This window comes from Odontesthes bonariensis, chromosome 4 (assembly GCF_027942865.1).
Source record: "Odontesthes bonariensis isolate fOdoBon6 chromosome 4, fOdoBon6.hap1, whole genome shotgun sequence".
NCBI lineage: Eukaryota > Metazoa > Chordata > Actinopteri > Atheriniformes > Atherinopsidae > Odontesthes > Odontesthes bonariensis.
This window is the reverse complement of record NC_134509.1, coordinates 9,264,172-9,286,565: the sequence shown is the minus strand read 5'-3', so window position 1 is coordinate 9,286,565 and position 22,394 is coordinate 9,264,172. Positions and strand designations below refer to the sequence as shown.

At 40.7% G+C, this 22,394-nt stretch overlaps 1 protein-coding gene across 5 annotated transcripts in view; it reads right to left on the bottom strand.

The window, feature by feature from the left end:
- The window catches only part of tbc1d1 (TBC1 (tre-2/USP6, BUB2, cdc16) domain family, member 1), a 55,938-nt gene that overhangs the window by 24,337 nt on the left and 9,207 nt on the right, over positions 1-22,394 (bottom strand). For 3 of the 5 annotated variants that reach the window (XM_075462837.1, XM_075462838.1, XM_075462841.1), the window contains 12 exons: positions 12,910-13,506; positions 9,752-9,841; positions 9,533-9,637; positions 7,366-7,498; positions 6,921-7,012; positions 6,215-6,331; positions 5,941-6,066; positions 3,396-3,544; positions 2,852-3,109; positions 1,574-1,690; positions 1,097-1,210; positions 799-932 (listed from right to left, as the gene is read on the bottom strand). In XM_075462837.1, coding sequence (XP_075318952.1) covers positions 799-932; positions 1,097-1,210; positions 1,574-1,690; positions 2,852-3,109; positions 3,396-3,544; positions 5,941-6,066; positions 6,215-6,331; positions 6,921-7,012; positions 7,366-7,498; positions 9,533-9,637; positions 9,752-9,841; positions 12,910-13,506 — 2,032 coding nt within the window. The remainder of the gene's footprint in view (positions 1-798; positions 933-1,096; positions 1,211-1,573; positions 1,691-2,851; positions 3,110-3,395; positions 3,545-5,940; positions 6,067-6,214; positions 6,332-6,920; positions 7,013-7,365; positions 7,499-9,532; positions 9,638-9,751; positions 9,842-12,909; positions 13,507-22,394) is intronic. The other 2 variants (XM_075462839.1, XM_075462840.1) reach the window with 2 other exon arrangements.

Here is a 22,394-nt window from a genome sequence, read left to right as displayed (position 1 = left end):
ATTAATTTTTAATGTATAGCAGGCCTTCATAAATTATATCAAATAGCATGTCTATTTGTTTAGTGTTTGGTCTTGCCAGGCCAAAAGTGTACCGGTAATTTGGCCCCCCGAGGTCCCACTTGAAAACAATCTGGCCCCCTGACCGATTTCACCCTGGCATCCCTGCTCTAAGCTGTGTTGCCAAAAAACTCTTAGGACCTACAATCTTTGCCTGTGCAAGAAGACATAACTCACCAGCGCAAAGATGGCGCAAGTGTGTAAGTTACACAATAAAAGTAACCGGCAGACTGTGTAGATCGAGCTATACAGTGGTGATATACATGGCTCTCTTGAATCCTCAGCCCCGTTCTACGGTAGGTGCAGCTTTTTTAGGAAGAGTAAAGATGACCGATGAGTCTGTGTGACAAGTCATGTCAGCCATTATTTGCTTTCTGTCATCACTGTCGCTTCCCTTCTCATGCACTGATTGGCTGCGCTAAACAGCCAGTCAGAATGAGATCTCTCGCCTATTGTGACATTTTGAATTGATACCACATGTACAAGAGAGAGATGTGCACCGATGGTGGATCGTCAACTTCATTTAGAAGGGGCCTAAGATGCCTTTTTCACAGCAGACATTTTTACTTGTCAAAATGAGAGACGTTCAGGTGAAAAACAGATTTTATATCTGCGTTAGCCATGAGAGCAAAAGACCCTGTACAAGTCCTGAACCTGGTCCTGTTACGGCATGTCGAATGGCTGCTGTGGAAAAAGTTTATACCGATTTAAATCAAAGAGTTTAAATGTGTCTGTGCTTACCGGCGGTGTCTGTGCCTTTCTGAGGTGTAGCGACCCGTAGAAAGATCTGCTGCCTCCACGAGTGCCGGTGGCTCCGCAGAGGGCTTTCACCGACCACACATGCTGCTCTTGATGTCGAGAGAGCTGCTACGTCGCTGAAAGCACAAACGCACGCAGACGGAAGGGTGAACACTCAGTAGGTAGTTCTAAGCATACATGTGGAACATAAATCTTTTTAAGGCAGTTTATTAATCAAACTAAAGAAATAATCATCACTACACTGAACATACAGGGGCAGACATGAGTGTTGTGTGCATACCTTTTTTTTTGTTGAGGACAATCATTCTCTTGGACTGGGGCCAGAAATTGAAATTTCAGAAAGTTAGGGACAGAGGAGGAGGATTGGAGGCGGGCACGCAGACCACCCAGAGGACTGAGATGGAGGTGAGGAAAAAAAAAAAAGGAGGCAGAAACAGATGACAAAAGAAACATGGACCCACTTCACACAGAGATATGAGGCTTGGAGTTTTTTTTTTCTTTTTTCCCATTAAACTTCAATATTTACTCCAATATAAGTAGAAAGTAAAGTTTTTTTTGAGGAGGAAAGGTCAAACTTTTTTCTCTTAAAACTAGAAATCAACTTTAAAATGACAAATGATGACCCACGCATCCGTTTCTCTGATAGAATGGGTACGGACAGCGTGACAAGCAAGATCTACTGAAGGCATGAAAAATGAATATGAAAAAACAAACCGGGCGGAAAAGATTCTGCAGAGAGTTGAACAGAAACTCTCACCTTCTCCTATTGAACCGGACTCCAGTAGAAGGTGAGGAAGGATGGTGAAAGAGGAGAGGAGAGTGGGATGAAGGGCAGTGAGGAAGAGGAGGAAGTGTAGAGTCGGTTGGGACATTTCTGAGAATCAGTGCAAATACAGAGAATGAGAGAGAAGAGAGGGTAACAGACACTGAGCAATGTGTGAAAAGAACTAAAGAAAAAGTCTATATAGCGAAGCAAAAACAAGAGAATAAGACGAAACATGTCTGCAGCAGGTTGAGGGGAATAGGAGATAAAGCTGAAGCATGGAGCAATTATGCCGAGTAACTCAAATGTAGTGTTCTACATATTTCCTGTTAGATGAAAGTTTTTTATGCAAGTTAAATAATAGACTTAAATACTCCCATTAAATTTATAGACCACCGAACGGCTTTGTACTTAGTATAGTAAAGATTAGTTATCATTCATTATATCAACCGTTCTATAATTAGCTATATTTTTAAATGCCTCCTCTTAGAGGAAAGTTTATCCATGTTTGTTAGTTTTTGTTAGTTTACTCAAATTACCTGTTATAGTTAAACCAATCCTACTATTAGCTAAATTTACTCTTGCTCTGTTATAGTTATACCAATCTTACTGTTAGCCAAAATTACCTGATTAATGTTCTGTATCTGTTTTTCTGTGTTTGATTTTTTGATGTTTTTATTTCTGTATTTCTGTACCTGATTGTTGTTTCTCTGTTGTAAAGCACTTTGGATCGCCTTGTTGCTGAAAAGTGCTATATAAATAAATTTCACTTCACTTCACTACAATGTATCTATACTAATCCAACTCACGCTTCATTGTCCTACACTCAAAATGTGCACTTTGAAGCACATCTTGGATAAACCACAACAATTCCACTGAAACACAAAGCACGTAAATCCAGTGCAAACTTTAAGTACCAGACTACTTTAATTTCTGCTTTCCTTTCTTTGGAATTAAGCAAAGTGGAAAGACCAATCCAAACTGCCCAAACTGGCTTTGCAACTCTCTTCATGAGAATCCTATAAAACTTCAGTTATTTAGCTTTTACAAAAAACAAAGACCATTCCTTTATGAGCACTGATGATAATTCAGACCCCAAAATACTGAATAAGAAGCCCTGTTGTCACAGCCTCATGAGCAAATAAAACTGTAGTTGACACCTGTCTTGTGTCCCGGTTTTAGTGGGGAGCAAAACACTCCATTACAGGACTCTATTACTATTTATACAACCACAAACATTGAGACAGACAGACACACGCACACTCTCCTTACTTGCTCTGGTGAGGGGAGTCTGTGCTAACAGAGTAGTGCCGTACGAGCTTGGGCTTGGTAGCTGTTCTGGGGTCCTGTGGTGAGTGACTTTCTTTGTGCAGTGGGGAGTACTCGAGTACTGAGGAAGGGGAGGGCGAATGACTGAAGGTGCTGGCCCGACGACGGAAACCCCGTGGTTCAGCATCGGAGGGAGAGGAGGAGGGTGACAGGGAAAGCGAGGTGTCAAGGCGCTTCAGGTCTCCTGCAGAGTTGTGGCCCCTGAAGATATGACGAGGAAAGACAGTGAGGAGGAATGCTTGGCATGGATAAAATGTTGTGCACAGAAGCCAACTGCAGATCTACCTGACCAGGGCGGATGAGCAGATGCTGATGCCCCAACATTTGCAAGCAACGGATCCTGATTAAAACTTTTCAACTGGTGGACCCGTATTGCAAACAAACAGCATATTTTATCATTAACCTGTCTATGACTAGAATAAATAAATACATGTTGATGTGAAGTCAGTGTGTGTGCATGCAGACGTATGCGCGTGTTATTCTTTACTTGAGGGGGCTGGTGGGTCGTAGATGGGAGGAGGCAGGCAAGGGGTCATCCAGACAGGGCTGATCCTGGCTGCTGTTGACAGTACAAATGGAAGAGCCGCTCTCACTCCCCTCACTGTTTTCCCTCTGAGGTCTTGCCTTGCTGCTTCCCTATCAAAAAGCACACATTCCAAGGTTTTGCACATGTCTTTTACATGTAAATGAACCGCCTGTTTACACCTTGTATTGCCATCCAATAGCAAGTGGTCTGGTAATTGTGTATCAATGTACCAAGTGTTATCAATCTCTGCGCGTGTTCTCGGTGACAATTTGTGACTTTGAATGATACATAATGAATATTTGGACGGTGTTTTAAACAGAATACATTTTCTGAATACATAAGCAGCAAAAACACAAGCAATCAGACTGGCTCACTTGAGTTCAGATCACCCAGGACAGATGTTAATACCACGTTTAAACGAGGCAGAAGATCACTAACCAAGAAACACCTTTATGGATCCTTACAAACTTTAATCATGTGAAAAAGCAGGTAAACTCTCTAAGGATATTAGAAACATGTGCCCCTTACTAGGTCTTAAAACTTGTTAAATACATTTTTATTTTTTTTTTCCAAGATCAACAACAACACATGACACCGCTTCATTGGTTTTTTAACAAAAACTGTGCCAAAAGAAGTGGAGGCAGGGTGTGGATAAACAGCCTTTATCAAACAGCTTGTAAAGCCTAACTTAGCCACGGTAGATTAATTTCCTTTATGATGTTATCGGTCGATCACATTGTTGTGTCATTTTTGTTCCACTCCTCTTTACAATGTTGCTTCAGTTTAATGAGGCTTGCAAGCGTTCGTTTATGCACCGCTCTCTTAAGGTCCTGCCACAGCATTTCCATGAGGCTGAGGTCTGGACTTTGGACCATTGCAACACTGATTATTTTCTTTTTCAGCAACTGTAGATTTGCAGCTGTGTTTGGGATCATTGTCCTGCAGCGCGACCCAATTTCACTTGAGTTTTAGCTGTTGGAGACATGGCTTCAGATTTGATTCTTGAATATACGGAATTGAGTATGCAGTGGAGTTCATAATCAACTCAATGACTTGTAGGAGGCGTTTGTGTCGATGTGCTGTGTTTTGGGTTTCACCAAACGTAACGCTGTGCATTGAGGCAAAACATCTCTACTTACACACATGAGGTCATAGGTGTGTTTAGAAAGAGCGTGTGAGTGCTGGCAAGCGATGTAGGCGTCTTAAGGAGATGTTGACAGTCCACACATAGACGGCACCAGGAGACAGAAACAGCCTTGTTGACCCTCTCTGTACGTTTTGTGTATATTTGTGATGCAACCTAGTTCTGGCCAAGTTGTTTGCATGGACCGTGCCACTTCGTGGAAGAATACGTACTAAAAGTGCAAAAGTTAAGTTAGGATACGAGGTTATAGGTATTAACATTTTCAATTAAATGGGCCCTAAATCCATATACCACAGTGTGTATATGTGCATAGAGCATGTGGGTGTGCATTCCAATGCTCTGTGGAGACAGTGGAGTCTCCCTTTGTTTAACAAATATATCTAAAGTGGCTTTGTTATCTATGAGAGTGTCTCTGTGTGTGTTTACCTGCATCAAACATAACATGTCTTCACTTCTTTTACAACTGAAAATTTTCAAGTTTGCATTGTGACTGTCTTTTGTCATGGAAAATCAAAGGCATACTAAAGTCCAGAGTTGTAATTCCGTATATGTACAAATGTGCCTCCAGTGCATTATGTAGGTTTACCTTTGTTGTATTAAAAGGTTGGTTTCATATTAATTAGTTTCCTCAGATTTGTCTTTGAAAAGACAAGCATCGAATTTACAAACCAAGGTTAAGTTTAAGCATGGCCACGAGAAAAAGGTATTACATCCTCTCCAAATACCTAGGTTTTATGTACCAGGAAGTTATAGAAAATAATCAAGTCCTCACCAGGTTGTGAAATTAGATTAATTAAAAACTCATATGAACAACAACACCATACACATATGTCTTTATCAATTCAACAACATTTAAAGCCAAAATGTGCGAGAAACTGAGTACAGCCCTAGTGTTTCCATAGGAAATAAGCCAGGGATTCTAATGAAATGCAATTGATTAACTGTTTATCAGGAAGATGGTTCTGTGTCACCACACAGATCATTTATGTTCCTCTGAGACTTTTTAGCCCAAAACAGAAAAAGTTCAGTGCAGGAAACTCTGAAAGGAACTCACAGGCAGTCAAATGTGCAACAATGCAGAGCATGTGAGCTTTGATTATGGCTCATTACATCACTCTACATTTAAAAATATCTAAATATAGATGTCTTTAGTTTTATAAGATACCACTGCTGCAGTAGATAAAAGTCGCAATTATAGTTAACCTTTCAGATCTTTTGTTTTTTTAATAAAGGCCAAGTCTTTGGGTCTATTTATCGCACCGGTTGCATGAATTCCCTTAAGATATCAAGTGCTTGCTTTGTTCAGACATTAGTATACAAGAACATACTTGTGCATCATCGCACACAAAGCGAGATGGATACCTTCCAGATGCCTTCCAGGGACTCGGTGAGAGAGCGTTTGGCTCGGCTCTTGAATTGCTCAAGACGCTGCCGACTGCTACTCTGCTGTTGCGCCTCTTGGGGTGCTGCAGCTGCATCCTCACACATCTACATACGCAGCAAAGAGGAAAAAGATTCAGACAAAACGCCGCACCCAGTTCAAGCATCCTTAAAAGTAAAAGGGGACACGTTATTGTTGACACCACGAAAAAAAATACAGCAGTATTTATGTGTTGAAGACATGCACAAAGTATACCTGTTTGCTGTCTCCAGGCAGAGTGTGCTGATGATTCTTCTGCTTCTCCTCATACAGATTCCTCAGAGAGGCCATGACTAGCTCGTTTTCTTCCTGATCGCTTTTAGGACGAGCCCGCTGGACGCACAAAAGTGAAACATAATGTAAGATAATAACATACCGTAATCTGTGGCAAACGTCTGGTTTGTATACTCATTCATGAAAAAACAAAACAAACAATAAAAATGTGGAAAAACTGGAAGCTTAATGATAAACAGTGCAATCTATGAACATGACTCATGGCAGAGGGAACCAATCTGGGGCAGATTATTTATTTTCTAAAACTTTTCGCAGGTAGTCCGTTGCGGTATTGTAGTTTGGCAACATCACCAGCAGATGTCACCCGAGTCAAAGAGAAACATGCTTCTCCTCTTGTCACATGCCTGCTTTGCAACAAATGGCATCATTGCAGGAAGGCCAAGACCAAGATTTACAGTTTCGACGTGTTAAACAGAGGTGCTTGATCAACAGTGTTTTGGGGAAAAAATTTTTTTTTAAAATTACAAGTGATTGGATTTGTTTGTCATTTTAACCCTTACGTGAAAACCTCGGGACTGAACTGAAACTGCAGATGGACTGGTTTGTTTTGAAGTTGTGATCACCTCAAGGGGAACGCTCGGACTTTGCACCTTGGCCCTGAGGCCCACAAACAGAACAGATACATTACCATAGTGTTTTCAAACACTGAAGCTTGCTCCTGATTGTCCAAAGTGGCCAAATGTTTCTGAAGCTCCAGTTTTGTTTTAGATGGGTGCAGACCTAAAACAAAATAAAAATAAAACTATTATTGATTAAAAGCACACGACAGATGAGCCCAATCTCATTTTAGATATAATCTATGTTTATAGGGTCCTTGGATTCTGCCTTCCATCTAATTTAGCAGCATATCAGCTAGGAAACTATGACGTAGGGTTATTTATAATGTAAAAAGCCCAATTAATTTTTTATGATAAGGATAAGACTAAAGTGAAGGCACTAGCTGTAATCAAGTAAAGATAAAGAACTCGCACTACTTTAATTCAACTTGAACGTGTTTTTACTGAAAAGACTGTCTAACTAGTTATATTGCAAATTTCTAACTGTAACTTGTACTGTGAACTACCTCTTATTACCTTCTATTCTCTCACACAGCCTGTGGAGTTGCTGCATGGGGCAGGTGTCGCACTGCTGGCTCTGCATCTTTGCATTCTGCTGCATGGCCGCCACAGAGAACGCCTGCTTCAAAGTCAGCATGATCTCGTCCACCTACAACAGCAGCACAGGACGCTTCTTAATCAACCCTTCATACAAGCATTCTTCAGACAGATTCATTTTTTAAAAAATTGGTGAAAAAAAAAGAAAAAGCAGCTTTTTCTCTTCTCTACAGCACTGAAAAGAATAATGAATGTTTAACAGAAATATATATATATTAAAATAAACTAATCACGCTGCTGTTTAACTATCGAACAGTGGAGTAAACTACTAAGACTTTCCTTCGGTCAGAATCCATTTGGCACACCATGATTCAGAGGAGCACAGATGCACTGAGTCACAGACCCCATGATCAGGAGCTGCATTTAATATCGACTAACAGAAAACAATGTTGGCAAGAAATGTCAGCGCCATGCTTTGTGGCACTCAAATTTAGATCCAAAGCAAACATGCAGGGTGTTAAAATCCCAAAGAAAAACTTTGGTAACCTTTCATCCATTCAGACTTGATGCAAACCTGCCCGTGCGTACCTCTTTTTCCGACGTGGCGTGACAGTTTTTCTAAATATTACTTGAACGAGACACCAAAGTCATACTTTCAAAAGAGGTTGAGAAAGGTGACGGTGGACAGTGATAATTGTGTCTAGTTTCTCAGAACACACACACACACACACACACACACACACACATATCAAAATGCTGTTTTCAAACACATTTCTGTACAAGCTGTCAATCTAAAAATTATCTAATTCATTTATATAAAAACAAAACATAAATATTTAGTTTTACTGTAGTGTTACTTCATTGAAAATTGAAAGAAATTAAACAAATTATTTTTCATAAGTACTCAGATCCTTCCTATAGTGTGTGCTTGGGGCACCTTTGGCAGCCTTTTGGGGAATAACTCCACAAGCTTGGCACATATTTTCTGTTAAAAGTTTCTCCCATTCTTCTTTTGCTGTGTTTAAACTTAGGATTAATTTTAGACTTCTCTGCATGTTTCTTATAGCAAACATTCTCCAATCTTGTCGTATAAAAACTTCTTCACCCCCATGTTTGATTGCAGGGAAGCTATCAGTCAGGTGAGGCTCCTTATCCTGTTTCCTCCACACACGCCGTTGGGAATTATGGCCAGTTAATAATTACGTTGTTATGCCATCAAATCAGACTAATTGGCTACCTATGATCTAAGTGTCATTCCGTTTCCCTTTTGGAAAACTATCAGTGAGGCTATCAGTGAGGAATGGCTTCTGTATGACCATCACACCATAAACGCCTGATTGACTGCTGACTTCACTGGTTGTTATTCTTATGTAAAGTTCTCTAATTGCAAAAGAACTCGGGATCTCATACATAGTGACCTCAAGCTTGCTGGATTAACCATCTGACCAAAGCCTTTCATCCCCAACTTCTTAGCCTGGCTGGGCTGCAAAACCTGGGCCAAAACTACATTTTTATTTCAAAACGTATTCCATTTAAGATAGAAAGCCGCAGAAAAACAAAGTATATTAGAGAGTCGTATTTCAAATAAAAGATCCAAACAAGTCAAAAAGCCTGGCAAAACATGGAGGACTTGAAAGAGTCAGTAACTTCACTGTTTGTACAGCTGGTTTGATTAGATAAGGGCACTGAGTGGGAAGCACTGATATGGCATAATAAAGTCATTCTGATTGTTACTGGAAATCATACTCCACTGTGGACTGTGCTCACTTTAACAGTTCCTCAAAGGTTTACTCTAAGCATTTATAACTGTATCAAACCATGTTCTAGATTTACTATCCTCTATGCCGATTTTAAATATGTAAATATATCCGCTGTGTAGTGGCCAAAACTATTCTATAATGGCACTAGAAGCGGTGTCCGTTTTGCAAACTTATTTTTCTCTTCACAAACAAGATATGAATGCAAAAATGGTGCTTCATCTGACTCAGTGGCTGACTACAAAAGTGCAGGAAGACACAGCAACTATCCAAAAACGCAATAAACTGATTCCCCGCTTATCAAACCAAAGTGTGTGTAAAGTTATGGGGTGCTGAGCGAGTTGTGTTAGAAGGCAAAAAAGCAACAATCCATATTAACACCATCTCACCAGGGATTCATCAGTACACTGGAAGACGTAGCACACAAAGTGACAGTTTCCCCCCTCGACTGTTTCCCTGCAAATGAAGCCGAAGTGATCGACGTGACGAATCCCCTGGAGAGACAACAAAAACAACAACAAAAAAAAGGGGTTTTAAAATGAACTGTAAACTCAAACCATTCAACTCAAACTAAAGACAGTTTTGTGTAGGAAGCTGGTGCTTCATACCTGTGAGCAGAAGGAGATTTCTCTGAAACTCTTTTCTATGGCAACTTTCTTAGTGTCTGGACTGACCAAGAAGATCTGAGACCGGCCCACCTAAAATATCAAGAGAAACAGAAAAAAAACTGTTACAATATGCGAAACCTGGTAGGAAATACCGCATCACCTAGGTGAACTGAAAAAACCCCAAGACTTTATTGGTGAGTACAAGATATAACGAGATGTCTGAAAATAGGCACTTAAGTCATTTTGTCCCCCCCAACGTGTCAGATGACGTAGTTTCATTTCTTTCATTCTCGGTTATTTTTAGGATATCTGCGTATCAGGGGACTAGGGATGTCGAAATTTTAAAAAAGTCTTGACCGACCACTGAGCCTCATTAGTCGATTAAAGTCGGTCACCGAAAATTCGATAAGTGCCATTTATGATATCTGTGTCCTGTCGCGCGTCTTTCTCTGCCTCGTGGAACAAGTAATGCCCCCATTTTAGAATGGTTAGGCTCCCATCACACAATCAATGTTAGTTCGTGCCAATGTTATACATTTTCCCCAATCATTGACCACTAGTTTTAGGCGTACTTGTGGAGGAATAAGGGTTTTGGGTAGAAAAATAATTGCTGTGCCTGTGCAGACACGCACAGCCACACGGCGCAACGGCGCCCTTCCAGTCACGGTACTTTTTAAACACAAATCAAACGCAGCACCGAACTCGGGCTGTTAAAAGCCCACGTTACAAAGTCACAAACAGAGAACGGTGCATTTGGCAGTGTTACAGGAAAGTAGGTCAACCAATGACTTCGTTGAAAAAAAAAACTTACCGAATGCCAACAGCCTCTGTGGCGTAGCCTATGCTGCACAAAATCCTTTGCAATAAGTTCCTGTCGTCATGCCATTTAAGTACAGATGAATATATCACAAGTCGGCTAAGTTAGTCTTGTGTCTTTTGCCATTACAGTGTTACAATTATCATTATGTCGTAGTCCACACGCAGCCACATTGGCTTTATTTAGGTTAATAGTGGCGATTTTTTTTTTTAACTGCGCAGACAGGACCCGTCATGTACGGCGTACAAGTTGCAACCGGTGTAAGAGAGGACCTCTGAGGAGGGCGCTACGTGAGCTCTGCTGCGGTTGTTCTTCCATCGTGGGATGGCTCATGCTCACATAACATTTCTAAAGATATAGTGAGTTTTCTTTTTTTTAACCGACGGCAGAAAAATTCTAACCGGACGACGTTGATTCGGTCAACCATCGGTCATACGGTCATCGGTTAACATCCCTTCAGGGGACACCTCAAGTCTCAACGTTAGCAAATGAGTAACTATCATTCCAAAAGCAACAGAATGAAGTCAGTGGTCCAGTGCATTTTGTGAGAAGTTCTCCATTTTCCTTCCGTATCAAATGAAAAAAAAAAAAAAAAAAAAAAGAAGGAGTATCTGATATGTCTTTAAAACTGAGGCAGAAAAAAAGGGGGGCAATGATGTCACATGGGTGAGGTCACTCTGACAGCAAGCAGGATGTATAATGAGTGTGAAAAAAAAGATGTCCGTATCTGCTGAGTAGGACAGTCATGGGCCCCGGTGGATCCTGTGCCAATGATGACCATTTCCTGCCTGAAACGCAAACAGGAAAATTCCTGCTGGAAAAATGCCACCGAGGGCAAGAACAGGTCAATCAGAGGAGTGCGGCTGCAGTCATTTAGGGCAGCAGTCGGCATTTACTCTTGCTGAGTCAATATTATATTTTCATGTTTTCTTCTCTTCTTCATTTTCCTTTACGAGTGGCATTTAGTTTGCTGAATCCAAAACTCCAAACAAATATATGAGAAAACTACTGAAACATGAGCATGAACTGATTACTGGAGAAAGCTGTGCTTTTATTCTATTCTTTGGTGCATTTGTTTCACAAAAGCCTCAGTGGAGCAGGTGATGAATCAATTCTGTAAAGATGACGTGGGCTTGATTTGAACTGAAAGCAGACAATGAGCTGTCATCTTATTCAATTTAAGATGCGTTTTAGGGTTTTCAACATTCACAGCAAAAAAATATACATTTTTTTACAAAAAAAGAAGACTCTCTTTGCGCACGTGATGAGCTTTTGCAGAAAATGTTTTTTTCAGTCAGAGTCTAAGCTGATCACAGGCAAAGAAACAAAAGACACACACGCTGAGTGTGTTGGAGGGCTGACAGCAGCTAACAGCTGCATGGCTTTTTATGATAAGGGCAAATAAACACAAACAATCCAGTTGTCAAACTTGAGTGAAAGACAGAATGGAGGACCTCAGCACTAAAATATTTAAATTTATTTGGAGTTTTTTTCTTTGCACATCTCTTCTCATTGTAAACTCTTTGTGTGTCCTACTGCAGGGGCTGTATGTGGCCATCCTGCACACATGCCAAATCTGAAACTAACGCCAGTGTGCCTTAAACATACATTCTTTATAATGGTCAGCAGGGGGGCCACATGTGATTGAAAAAAAAGGAGTTTATATAGAAGTCGAAAAGAAAATTACGAGGACTCGAGACCATAGTAAAAGTTTCCCATCTTATTCATAAGCCCACAATGTCCATTTGTCAACTTATTCCCTAAAATAGATGATAAAGCAAGATGGCTTCCCAGTGATTGACAGAAAGCTAACCAATGGGAGAGCATCATATCCATGGTTTTCAGTCAGATCTGTTGCTAGTTTGTAACTGGTGAAGGACAAAATACTCAACTCAAGGATTCAAAATGCAAATCAACATACCAACGAACAATGTCACAGTGAGTGACGATATTCATCTGTGTAAAACAGTAAATGTCTATACTTCAAATTGCCATAACAAATTGAGTGTTTTCTGTATTTTACATCGAAAAAAAAACACATTTGAGATGACAATTCCTGCATTACTGAACAATAAAGTATGAATACTCAAACAATCTAAATGAACTATTCCCAACTTTTCCAATTATAAGCCTATGGTCTCCGTTTTCAGGAGATTTACTACACTTATGCCGTGAAACGGTCCTCCCCTAAATCCCCATAAATGTCGCCCAGATCTACAATAACAGTTTTCAACGATTAGAATTTCAAAACCTGCTTAGGAGAATACAGTCATATGAGACTATTCATAGAGCAATTAAGAGTATTCCTTAAATATTGTGTGTGTGTTTGTGTGCATGTTACCGTAAACAGCATGGTCCTGTTCTCCTGCAGGCTGGTGGGCTGTACATTAGTGGAGTGGTCGAGTGGATCTGTAGTGTTGGTATTGGAAATCTCTGGTGAAAGACCATTCTCATCCAGGGCCTGCAGACTGGGGAAGCTGGGGTCGTGCTTGAACAGAACAGGGTGTGTCCCTGTGGTGGCACTCCCCACTGCACCATTACCAACAGAACCACTTCCCAGTCCATTGGACTGGAAGGATAATGCCCTCCTCAGCCCGTCGACCAATCCGCGCCCATTTCCTCCTTTATCGGTTGACCTTGAGCCATGCAGCTGACTAAACTTCTCGATGCACTCATCGATCAGCGCGGGCGGGGCTTTCTTATGGGCGACGCTCACTCGGCCGCAAAATAGTACCTCAAACTTTTTGGCGAAGGTTGACGGAGACATGGCAGAAGTGGGCGCTGTGGAGTTTGTTGTAGTGGAAAGGGAGGAAAAGCCCGTTTCAGAGGGGTCACTCCCTCCAGAGCCAGCGGAAGTCTTGATAGGAACAGCGGTGATCTCATCGTTGCGTGCTGAGCTTTTGCCAGCCATCCTCAACGTACTGATGATCTCAGGGACCTGGAGAGATGGCAAGAAAGCGATAAGAACCACTGCAGTGATCATAGTGATTCATTTTATAACAGCATGATGGGGTTTTTTTTTTTTACAGCAACATGGAAACATTTCTGCAATACTAGACTATATTTGAAGCTCTACATTTGGAGCTATGAAAAGTACTCCAAATTTACGTTGCTCGTGTGTCCATGAAGACTTGACAATCTGCACATTAGCATCGTGGGAGTACCTGACCTTTCCATAACCTTAAGATCCATTGCCATGAAAATGCACGTCTCTTCTAGTGCTTCAATGTTAATCTCTAAAGCCGTCATCCAAGTTCTCACACAGTACCAGTACTTTGGGTACACATCAAGAAATAGGAGGCGGCTTGCAAGAGCACCAGCGGATAAACCCTGAAATAAACATAACAGACACACTACATAGGCACACAGCTTTTCCATTATAAATGTGGATGCCACACCTTACAATGAGCTAACCTGACATATGGTGTTAAGTGTGTTTTGGCTCCCTGAAATAGAGCACCCCTTGTGACGTCCTCCTGTACTGAAAATGAGCCAAATTGGGACCTTTCGTCTCAAAGCAGGCTTTGTACTAACTCGCCCCTTTATTTGATACTGTTTTGGCCGATCCTTTACTCTTTTCCTCTCCAAACTTTGGTCACCCATTTTCCTCAGTGACATCTACTTTTACTAAATATAAATTCTGCTTTAAAGCAGAATGTTTATTCGGGCATTGTGTATTTTCATGTTTCTGCATGAAATAACTTATGTGTGTGTGTGTGTGTGTGTGTGTGTGTGTGTGAGAGAGAGTGAGAGTGAGAGGACAGATCTTACCAAAACAGCTCTGTTCCTGGTCAGCCTAATTCATCCATGAACCTTGAACTTCATCTAAACGCTTTAATGTTAATAACTAATTTAATGCACCACATACTGTAGCAACCTCAGTGGGCCAAATCTTGCTGCTGGGTAAATACAGAAGTGCTCACGGTCAACACTTCGGCTCTAACTTCTGTGCTCATTTGGAGACACTTCGCAGAGGTTGCTGATAGCTGCTGTTTTGACTGTACAGGGTTCATTCAGCTCAGGGTCTCAAGGTCCGCGAGCACACTGAGACAGAGAGGGTGAATGGACTTATTATGTTTTGCGCCGAGACTGAACAAACAAAGCAGATAAAAGTAGGTCAGATTGTGGGGGACCTTAAGGAGCCAAGATTTTCAGAGTGATGCTCAGACTGAGAACGTCTACATCCACAACTCTGCGTATAACTCCGCAGGCAACAACTGAGGAGGCGCTATTTTAGCTGGAATGTGTGTGACTAATTTGCTGAACGCACAGGATGTGAGTTGTACAGAAAGAAAAAGTTTATTTTTGATTTTAATTGTTCGATCTGACTCTCCCAGGATGTTCTTACTCACTTGATAATCTAAAATGAGCATTTTCATTTCTGGTAAAGGAAAAGGCATTTTTAAACAACAGCAGCACAATTGAGATGTTAGAGTCGAGGGGCAAAACACGAATAACTGCAATAAATAACTGAGAAGCTAAATATATATGGTGTACTTCACAACAGTTTAAAAAGTTACACATTCATGTTTTACACCGAGCACACAGGAAGCATGATAGCATTTACTGGAGTCACGTTTCTGACTATGCTGATATCCTTTCAACCCGACGTTGTCTGCCAACCAGCGGCCATTAGGTGTCTAATTAAGACACCTCAGAACAAATTAACCATAACTCGTGCCAACACAACAAACCCTTTTCTGTATCCATTCTTTCCACCATTTACGCAGGATCTCCCTGACCATCAGCAGGCTCTAGTAAAGGTTTAATACAACTTCTTTATATCAACTTTTACCCATTTATTACAGCCGTAGTGATACACAGTAGTATTAGTAAATGCTAACATATTAATTTTTACCATAACGTTGCAAAAGATCATTAAGTTCAATATTACATACAGCATATCGAATTGTTTGGCTTTTATAATCTCTGAAATCGATTTAACCGCTTCAGAAGCGCAGGGTCGATAGACAATGCAGCTCTCATGTTCTGCTATTCTGCAAAAGTTCTTTTTTAAAACATTATCGGAAATTTTTCAAAGCTCTACTTACCTGTCTTAAACAACTGCAGAAGAAGACGATGCTTTCCAATGAAACAGGACTGCTTGTTTCATCATTTTTAGACAAGATACAATTTTAGAAAAGAAGGATAAGCCTAAAATGCAAGAACCCCCCCCCCTTGTTCAAGTTAGACGGTCGTTGTTGGTCCGACTGTGCTGAGGATGACTGGAACCGAGTCATATGGACAGACGAGTCGAGGTTCAGGAACTTTGCTTCAGACTTTGTACATTCATCATACAGACTAAAGCATGATTCCTCCGTATTTAAACCCCTAAAGTTTGGGGTGTTTTTCCATATGCATAACATGGATATAACTCCATCTTGCTGTGTCATGTTATACCTTCAGAAAGTCAGTTTAAAAGTCTTTTCAAGTATGTGTACGTGTGTCATTAAGCGAACAATGACCTTAAGCAGAACTCTTGGCTCTGTACAACTTCTTTGAGAAGAAAGAAAAGGATAGCGGACTGTCACTCATGTCAGCGCCACCTAAGCCGGCTGACCTGATGCCCACAGAACTTGTTTGGGACGAGCCTGAAAGAAAGGTTCGAACCACCCAACTGACAAACGCATATCTGCTCTGTCTTCACACTGTAGAGGCAAAGACTGCTGCCAGCTACCTTGAAGTATCTGGAGGTTTTGTATGTAAAAAAAACAATAACTTATAAGTTATAATAAGTTTTTTTTTTTTTACTTTTTCGTACTTTAAGAGGATGCTGTTGCTCTTGGAAAAAAAGAAGCTCAAACCGTAGCTATAGACGAACATGATGTTGAGCGGTTTCTGATGGATTGCCATTGCTGGCGAGAAGAAGAAAAGGGACTTTCAATAAGTGCCATGACTTCCAAAAGCTTTTGAAAGTCTTTGGTTTTTCCAGTCTCAGAGCCACGTCATCTGGTGGTTGAGCCCCATCTGTGATTTTTGTGAGGAGCTCTCACAAAAAAGTGCAGATCACATCTGGATTACGGATTAATCTGAGTTTGAGAAGTCCAGGATCCCATGTTTAACACAAATACTCAAAGCATCTCTTGAAGATATCAGTTCTATGTTGTCCGTCAAATTTCTTCCACACTTAGTCTCTTAACTGTAGCTTTGTCTGCATTGCTCATCCTTTGAAAATAAATAATCAGACCATGACCTTGGCTCACTACCAGCAGAAGAAAGGAAGAGCTTTGTGTGGTAAGACAATAAGTAACATTAAAAGAGGAGGAATGGCTAAAAAATGGCTATCTAAGGAGCTTTAATACAAAGATGCATCATCATTATAACAAAGTAAAAACTGTAAATGTAGCATTTCACTGCAACTCTAGTTCCCATTGGCTTGTAAATACTTTATTAGCAATACCAATAAGGTCTTTCTACGAGAAAAGGTTTGGTTGACGTTACTAACACTGACCACCACTGTGCTCCGTTACACAAAAATACTCACTATAATATCTCTTCTATAAGACAGGGGACCTTTTATACCGATGTTTTGTAGCCTTGTGCTGACCCCTTGAAAGTTTAATCCAGCCATATGCAGCTAGTACTAAAAAAACAACAACATACAAGTCAGAAAATAACAGACAGTACATCAGAAAACCCATCTGGCTGCCGTATATATGCTTCCCCTTTTGTGGTTTTCAGTACACAACACCACAATGGCAGTGCATCGGACCAAGGAACAAAAGAGAGGAAGTTAGACAAGCTAAGCAGAAGCACTGGTTGAGTCATAGCAGTGATGTCAAGAGGAGGCATTGCCTGATTGGCAACTCTCACAGACAAACAAACAGCCAGGTCCTGCTGTATCTTGCCTCGGTATGAAGTGTGCACACCCTCTCTCTCTCTCTCTCTCTCTCTCTCTTTTTCCCCCTTCTTCTTCTTCTTCAAATCTAAACAATACCTGCCTCACAGTCACACAAATGAGGCTTTGTTCTGAAACCATTAGCTACTCTGTAAACTTGTCAGCTAAATGCCAAAAGTGTAGTTTATCGTTTTATCCTGCATGTACTCTTTAAAAAAAAAAAAAGAAAAAATAGATATATATCTAACAGGAATGAAACCTTCCAGTGGACTTACACTCACATACTGTAGTTTTAAATTGTTTGTATTTGACTTTTCAAAGCTACGACTTTGCAGTTGTGAGAGGGTTACTAAGTACATTTCTGGGTAACAGGCCAATAACATAAGCTTTACGAATTCTGTCTGCTCCACATAATCTCCACCACAAAGGTTCTGGAACACATTTGGTCTTGGAATTTTAGTGTTTGTTCAAAAGAGGAAATAGAAAATAATCAAACATCTTTTGGCAGTAAATATTAGGTAATTCAGGTAATTCGTTTGGGAAAAAGATTCACAGACAGAGCAATTATTAATATACACCTCTAGATGTAACTAATTACAGAGTTGGAACTCATTAAAGTCTTTTTTGGCCATGACAATTCCAGCACTGCTTTGAAGCCAGTACCTAATCTCAAACCACTCCTTTCCATCTGAAAGCCAAAAGAACCATTCTTTAGCCAGGAAAACCGGTTCAAGAGCAGCACCACCTCTTTGCTCGCCAAGAGCCGAGAAGCGCTTGCATCAAGGAGCTGGGAAGAATAACTGGGGCCGACGAGGCCAATAAAAAGCTTGTGGCAGCGGTTTAAAAGACGGAGCTAATGTAGCATCCAGTTTGCTTTATAGAAAGGGCAAGAAATTAAAACAGCGGTTCCACATTGGTGCAAACTTGGGGCATCGATGTTAAAGACATTTTTAAAATGAGGTCATTACTAGAGTTATTTTCCTTGTATGGTAATGTTTGAGTTCATCATTTCATATCAAACAGTCAATTTGTCAATGATGTTGACAGGTATTTCTAATCAATATTATAAACAGGGCTAATGGAAACAAAAACAAGTTTTTTGAAGGTTCATCTTGTTTCGTAAGTGGTGCTCTCCTAGAAATAACACCTGCTTCTGATGCTAAAAAAGGGAATGATCAAGGAGAAGTTATTCAGGCCCTTTGATTGGGTTCTGAATGCCTGAGCAGATAAAATGAACAACTTAACTCCCAAACTTAAGTATTTAATTTCATGAAGGGATTCTTTTTAAATGGATTTCTCCCATCCTTTTAGAAACGACCCTCTTCTCGACCATCTCCTCCTACTTTTTAGCCAAAGCTTCATTTCCTTATCCGTGAACACTGCTTTGCGCAGCATCACCACCATGACCAGGACACCGTGCCTCTCACTCCCTTGCCTCAAGTGTCTACTTGCTTTTAAATCATGCTGGCATTAAAGTGGAGTCTGCAAAGTGTCCACTGACAACAGACTTTCTCTGGTTTTCCTATGCCGTCCATTTCCCCACTCTTCCTTCAGCTTTCATTGCTTTGCTCTCTGAAACACTTCAACCAACAGATAAGATCAGTGCTTCCCTTCCCTTCGCCTCTCCTCTTCCTCCTTCATTCACTTCTGTGTCCTTTGGTTAGTAAAGATACCGAACAGCGTGAAGAATCAGTGTTCTTTGCTGTCCTTGTCTAGTCATTTCACACTTTTTTGGGGCTGATATCTGTTCCTTCGCTGCCCATAATGATGATGTAATCAGCCTCCAGAACGTTTTCAAACAAGGCTCTTATTCCCAAATGTATGATAAGGCATGTCTGCATGAAATCATTTTTACAAGTTCAGGCAACAAGAAGCTAATTAAACCAAATTTAAATTACAACTATATCAATAACTGATTTAAAAAAAAAAAAAAAAAAAAAAAAAAAGGCCAAACCATAATAGCTGTGTCTGGTGGGATCTTCCTCTTAAATATAATGGCTTTCCTACTTTTACTGTGTTTAGGATTTGGTTCAAACAAGCATTCAAAAAGACACGACACTCGTGTCTGATTATTTTGATGGAATTTAATCTATAATAATCAACGTATAAGCAAATAACAAAGCTACTCGTGCTTTGAAGACCCAAGGCAATGTAAGCCATTTCTATCTGTTTATGTGACGAACTCCAGAGAACTGTTCGTCAGGAATGTCGATCTCTCCACGCTTGATGAGAGCAGATGGACACATTTCTTTGCACAGCATCATTAATTCACCCTTTCTCAATTTGTCATCACACTTACACTCTTGACCCCCTTCTGTTACAACGAATCGAGTGTAATAAATATGAGAAGCTGACTGAGGGGGCTTGATAGTTTCCGTCTCTTACAGTGGAACGTTTACACGGGCCGATCTTAAACAGGATACAATCCGAGTCAAAGACCCACACACACACACCGCGTCGCACAGAAAAGCTGGGTGTCCCTCACCGTGCCACCAATGAGTAGAGTTACTGTAGTGCTGACCTTAAAAGGAAGGAAGTTACACAAGGACATGCAAAAATAGAGAAGTTGTAGGTCAGTTCAACAAACAAAATAAACTTTTTGGTTGTTATGTAGAGATTAGACATAATCTTCTTATTTTCAATGATATAGATGATTTTAGAATTACAAATGACTCCCCCTCACTGAAACATACAGAGATTGTTCTATATCCCTGCAGACAAAACGGACCAGATAGAGAAGGCACAATTCTGTATCAATGTGTGCCATCAAAAAGTTCTGCCACTGTTGCAAAATTACAGAAGATCTGTGTGTTCTTCCGTGGCCGAGGACAAGATTTTCAACTGAGGTCCTCATTTTTTAACTGAGCGTTTAGACAAGTGCCGAGAAACTTTCCACTTTGAGCAGATAAATTGCAAACAAAGAACGTGCATTTACTCCTTACGGTAAATCTCAAAAGACGAGCAACTTTGGATATCACAGTTACATGCAGAGGGGGGGGGGGCTTTTAATGTTTGACACGTTTCTAGATTTAGTTCAATGATCTGGTAGTTAAAAGTTTAAGGAACAGCAAATATCTGTGAAAAAGCAGCGGGCAAATTAAAAAAAACAACCGTGCAATTTAAGTTTTTCATCCAGACACGATGAGCAAAAAACACAATAAAGAAACAAAATAAAGGGGCCAACGTCACATTAAAAGTATCATTACACCAATACCACTTTAGCCGGAAGATTTTGTAGACTTTGTGCATGCCATCAGGAAAAAGGACAACGTTGGAAATTACCAAAAAAAGTCACTGAAAACTCAATGACACACCGGCCAGTCGAGAAGATGAATGAAACAGCTAAAAGTCCCTCCTGCACTTCTCACGGTCATGTGCCCGAGTCTTGTGCCTTGTGAAGCATAACTAAGTTCAAAGTTCTACATATATTAAACAGAAGGGGACGCATCACTAACAGGAAGCATAAAGGAGAAAAAGAAGAACATTTTAAAGGGTAATCACGTAGCAGAAGATGTCACCGCCGCATGACTCCAAACAGACGAAGGGGGCCGCACGGTGGAAATATTAAGTTTCACATAAAGATGAACAGAATGAGCAGCTACTGAATAAAACTGTGAGGAGCAGATGGGCAACAGGAATAGACTGTCGGTTATAAAAAATTAAAAATAAACAAAAAGACAGGAAGGTGCCTTCAGTTTACCAGCTTTTCTTTCTTTCTTTCCACAAAGCAGTCACATGAGGTGACACAAAGTGAGGGAGGGAAGAGCACGCAGGACCACAGAATTACAAGAAGAGGGTATGGCCAAAAAAAGGAAAAGGGAGGCTGAAGATCCAACCATGAAAGTTGTTTGGCACAATTCTGGCTAATCATTACCTCCAAGCACTTTTAAAAGTATGTTCATTGCTAAATCAAAATGCCGTCTGCAGTTTAAATCGAAAAAACTGTTTTTTTTTTTTATCTTTAAAGTTTGAGGTCTCCTCTTTAAAGAGGCATTACTGGACAACATTATAATTTAAACCCCCTTCATACTAACGGACAGGGGCAGATGTACTCAGTGGCAATGTGGAGTAAACCAACTCTAACAGCCTGCTGGAGAACCAGACTGCTGAAGGAAGAGCTTGAGACAGATGATGTGACTAACACAGCGCACAGAACGACTTGCCTCCTGTTCCAGAAGAAAAGCTCTGGCTTGCGTTCAATAGCTCAAGAGGTGATACTGCTCTGACTCACTCGCACACTCTCACACATACACCTACATTTTACCCGGTGTTGGCTGTACCCAATCATACACCGGATTTTCATGTCCTCAGCTTTATTAAGAGTCTGACTATTAGTAACCACTGCCTCAGAGAACCGGCTGCTCCGACACCAACAGGCTCAAGAGAAATCCTGTTTAAGCTAGGGATGTCGAAATTTAAAAAAAGTCTTGACCGACCACTGAGCCTCATTAGTCGATTAAAGTCGGTCACCGAAAATTCTATAAGTGCCATTTATGATGTCTGTGTCCTGTCGCGCGTCTTTCTCTGCCTCGTGGAACAAGTTATGCCCCCATTTTAGAATGGTTAGGCTCCCATCACACAATCAATGTTAGTTCGTGCCCTTGGTATTATACATTTTCCCCAATCATTGACCACTAGTTCTAGGCGTACTTGTGGAGGAATAAGGGTTTTGGGTAGAAAAATAATTGCTGTGCCTGCGCAGACACGTACAGTCACACATTACGCACAACGGCGCCCTTCCATTCACGGTACTCTTTGAACACGAATCAAACACGGCACCGAACTCGGGCTGTTAAAAGCCCCCGTTACAAAGTCACAAACAGAGAACGGTGCATTTGGCAGTGTGGAAAGTAGGTCAACCAATGACTTCGTTAAAAAAAAAACTTACCGAATGCCAACAGCCTCTGTGGCGTAGCCTATGCTGCACAAAATCCTTTGCAATAAGTTCCTGTCGTCATGCCATTTAAGTACAGATGAATATATCACAA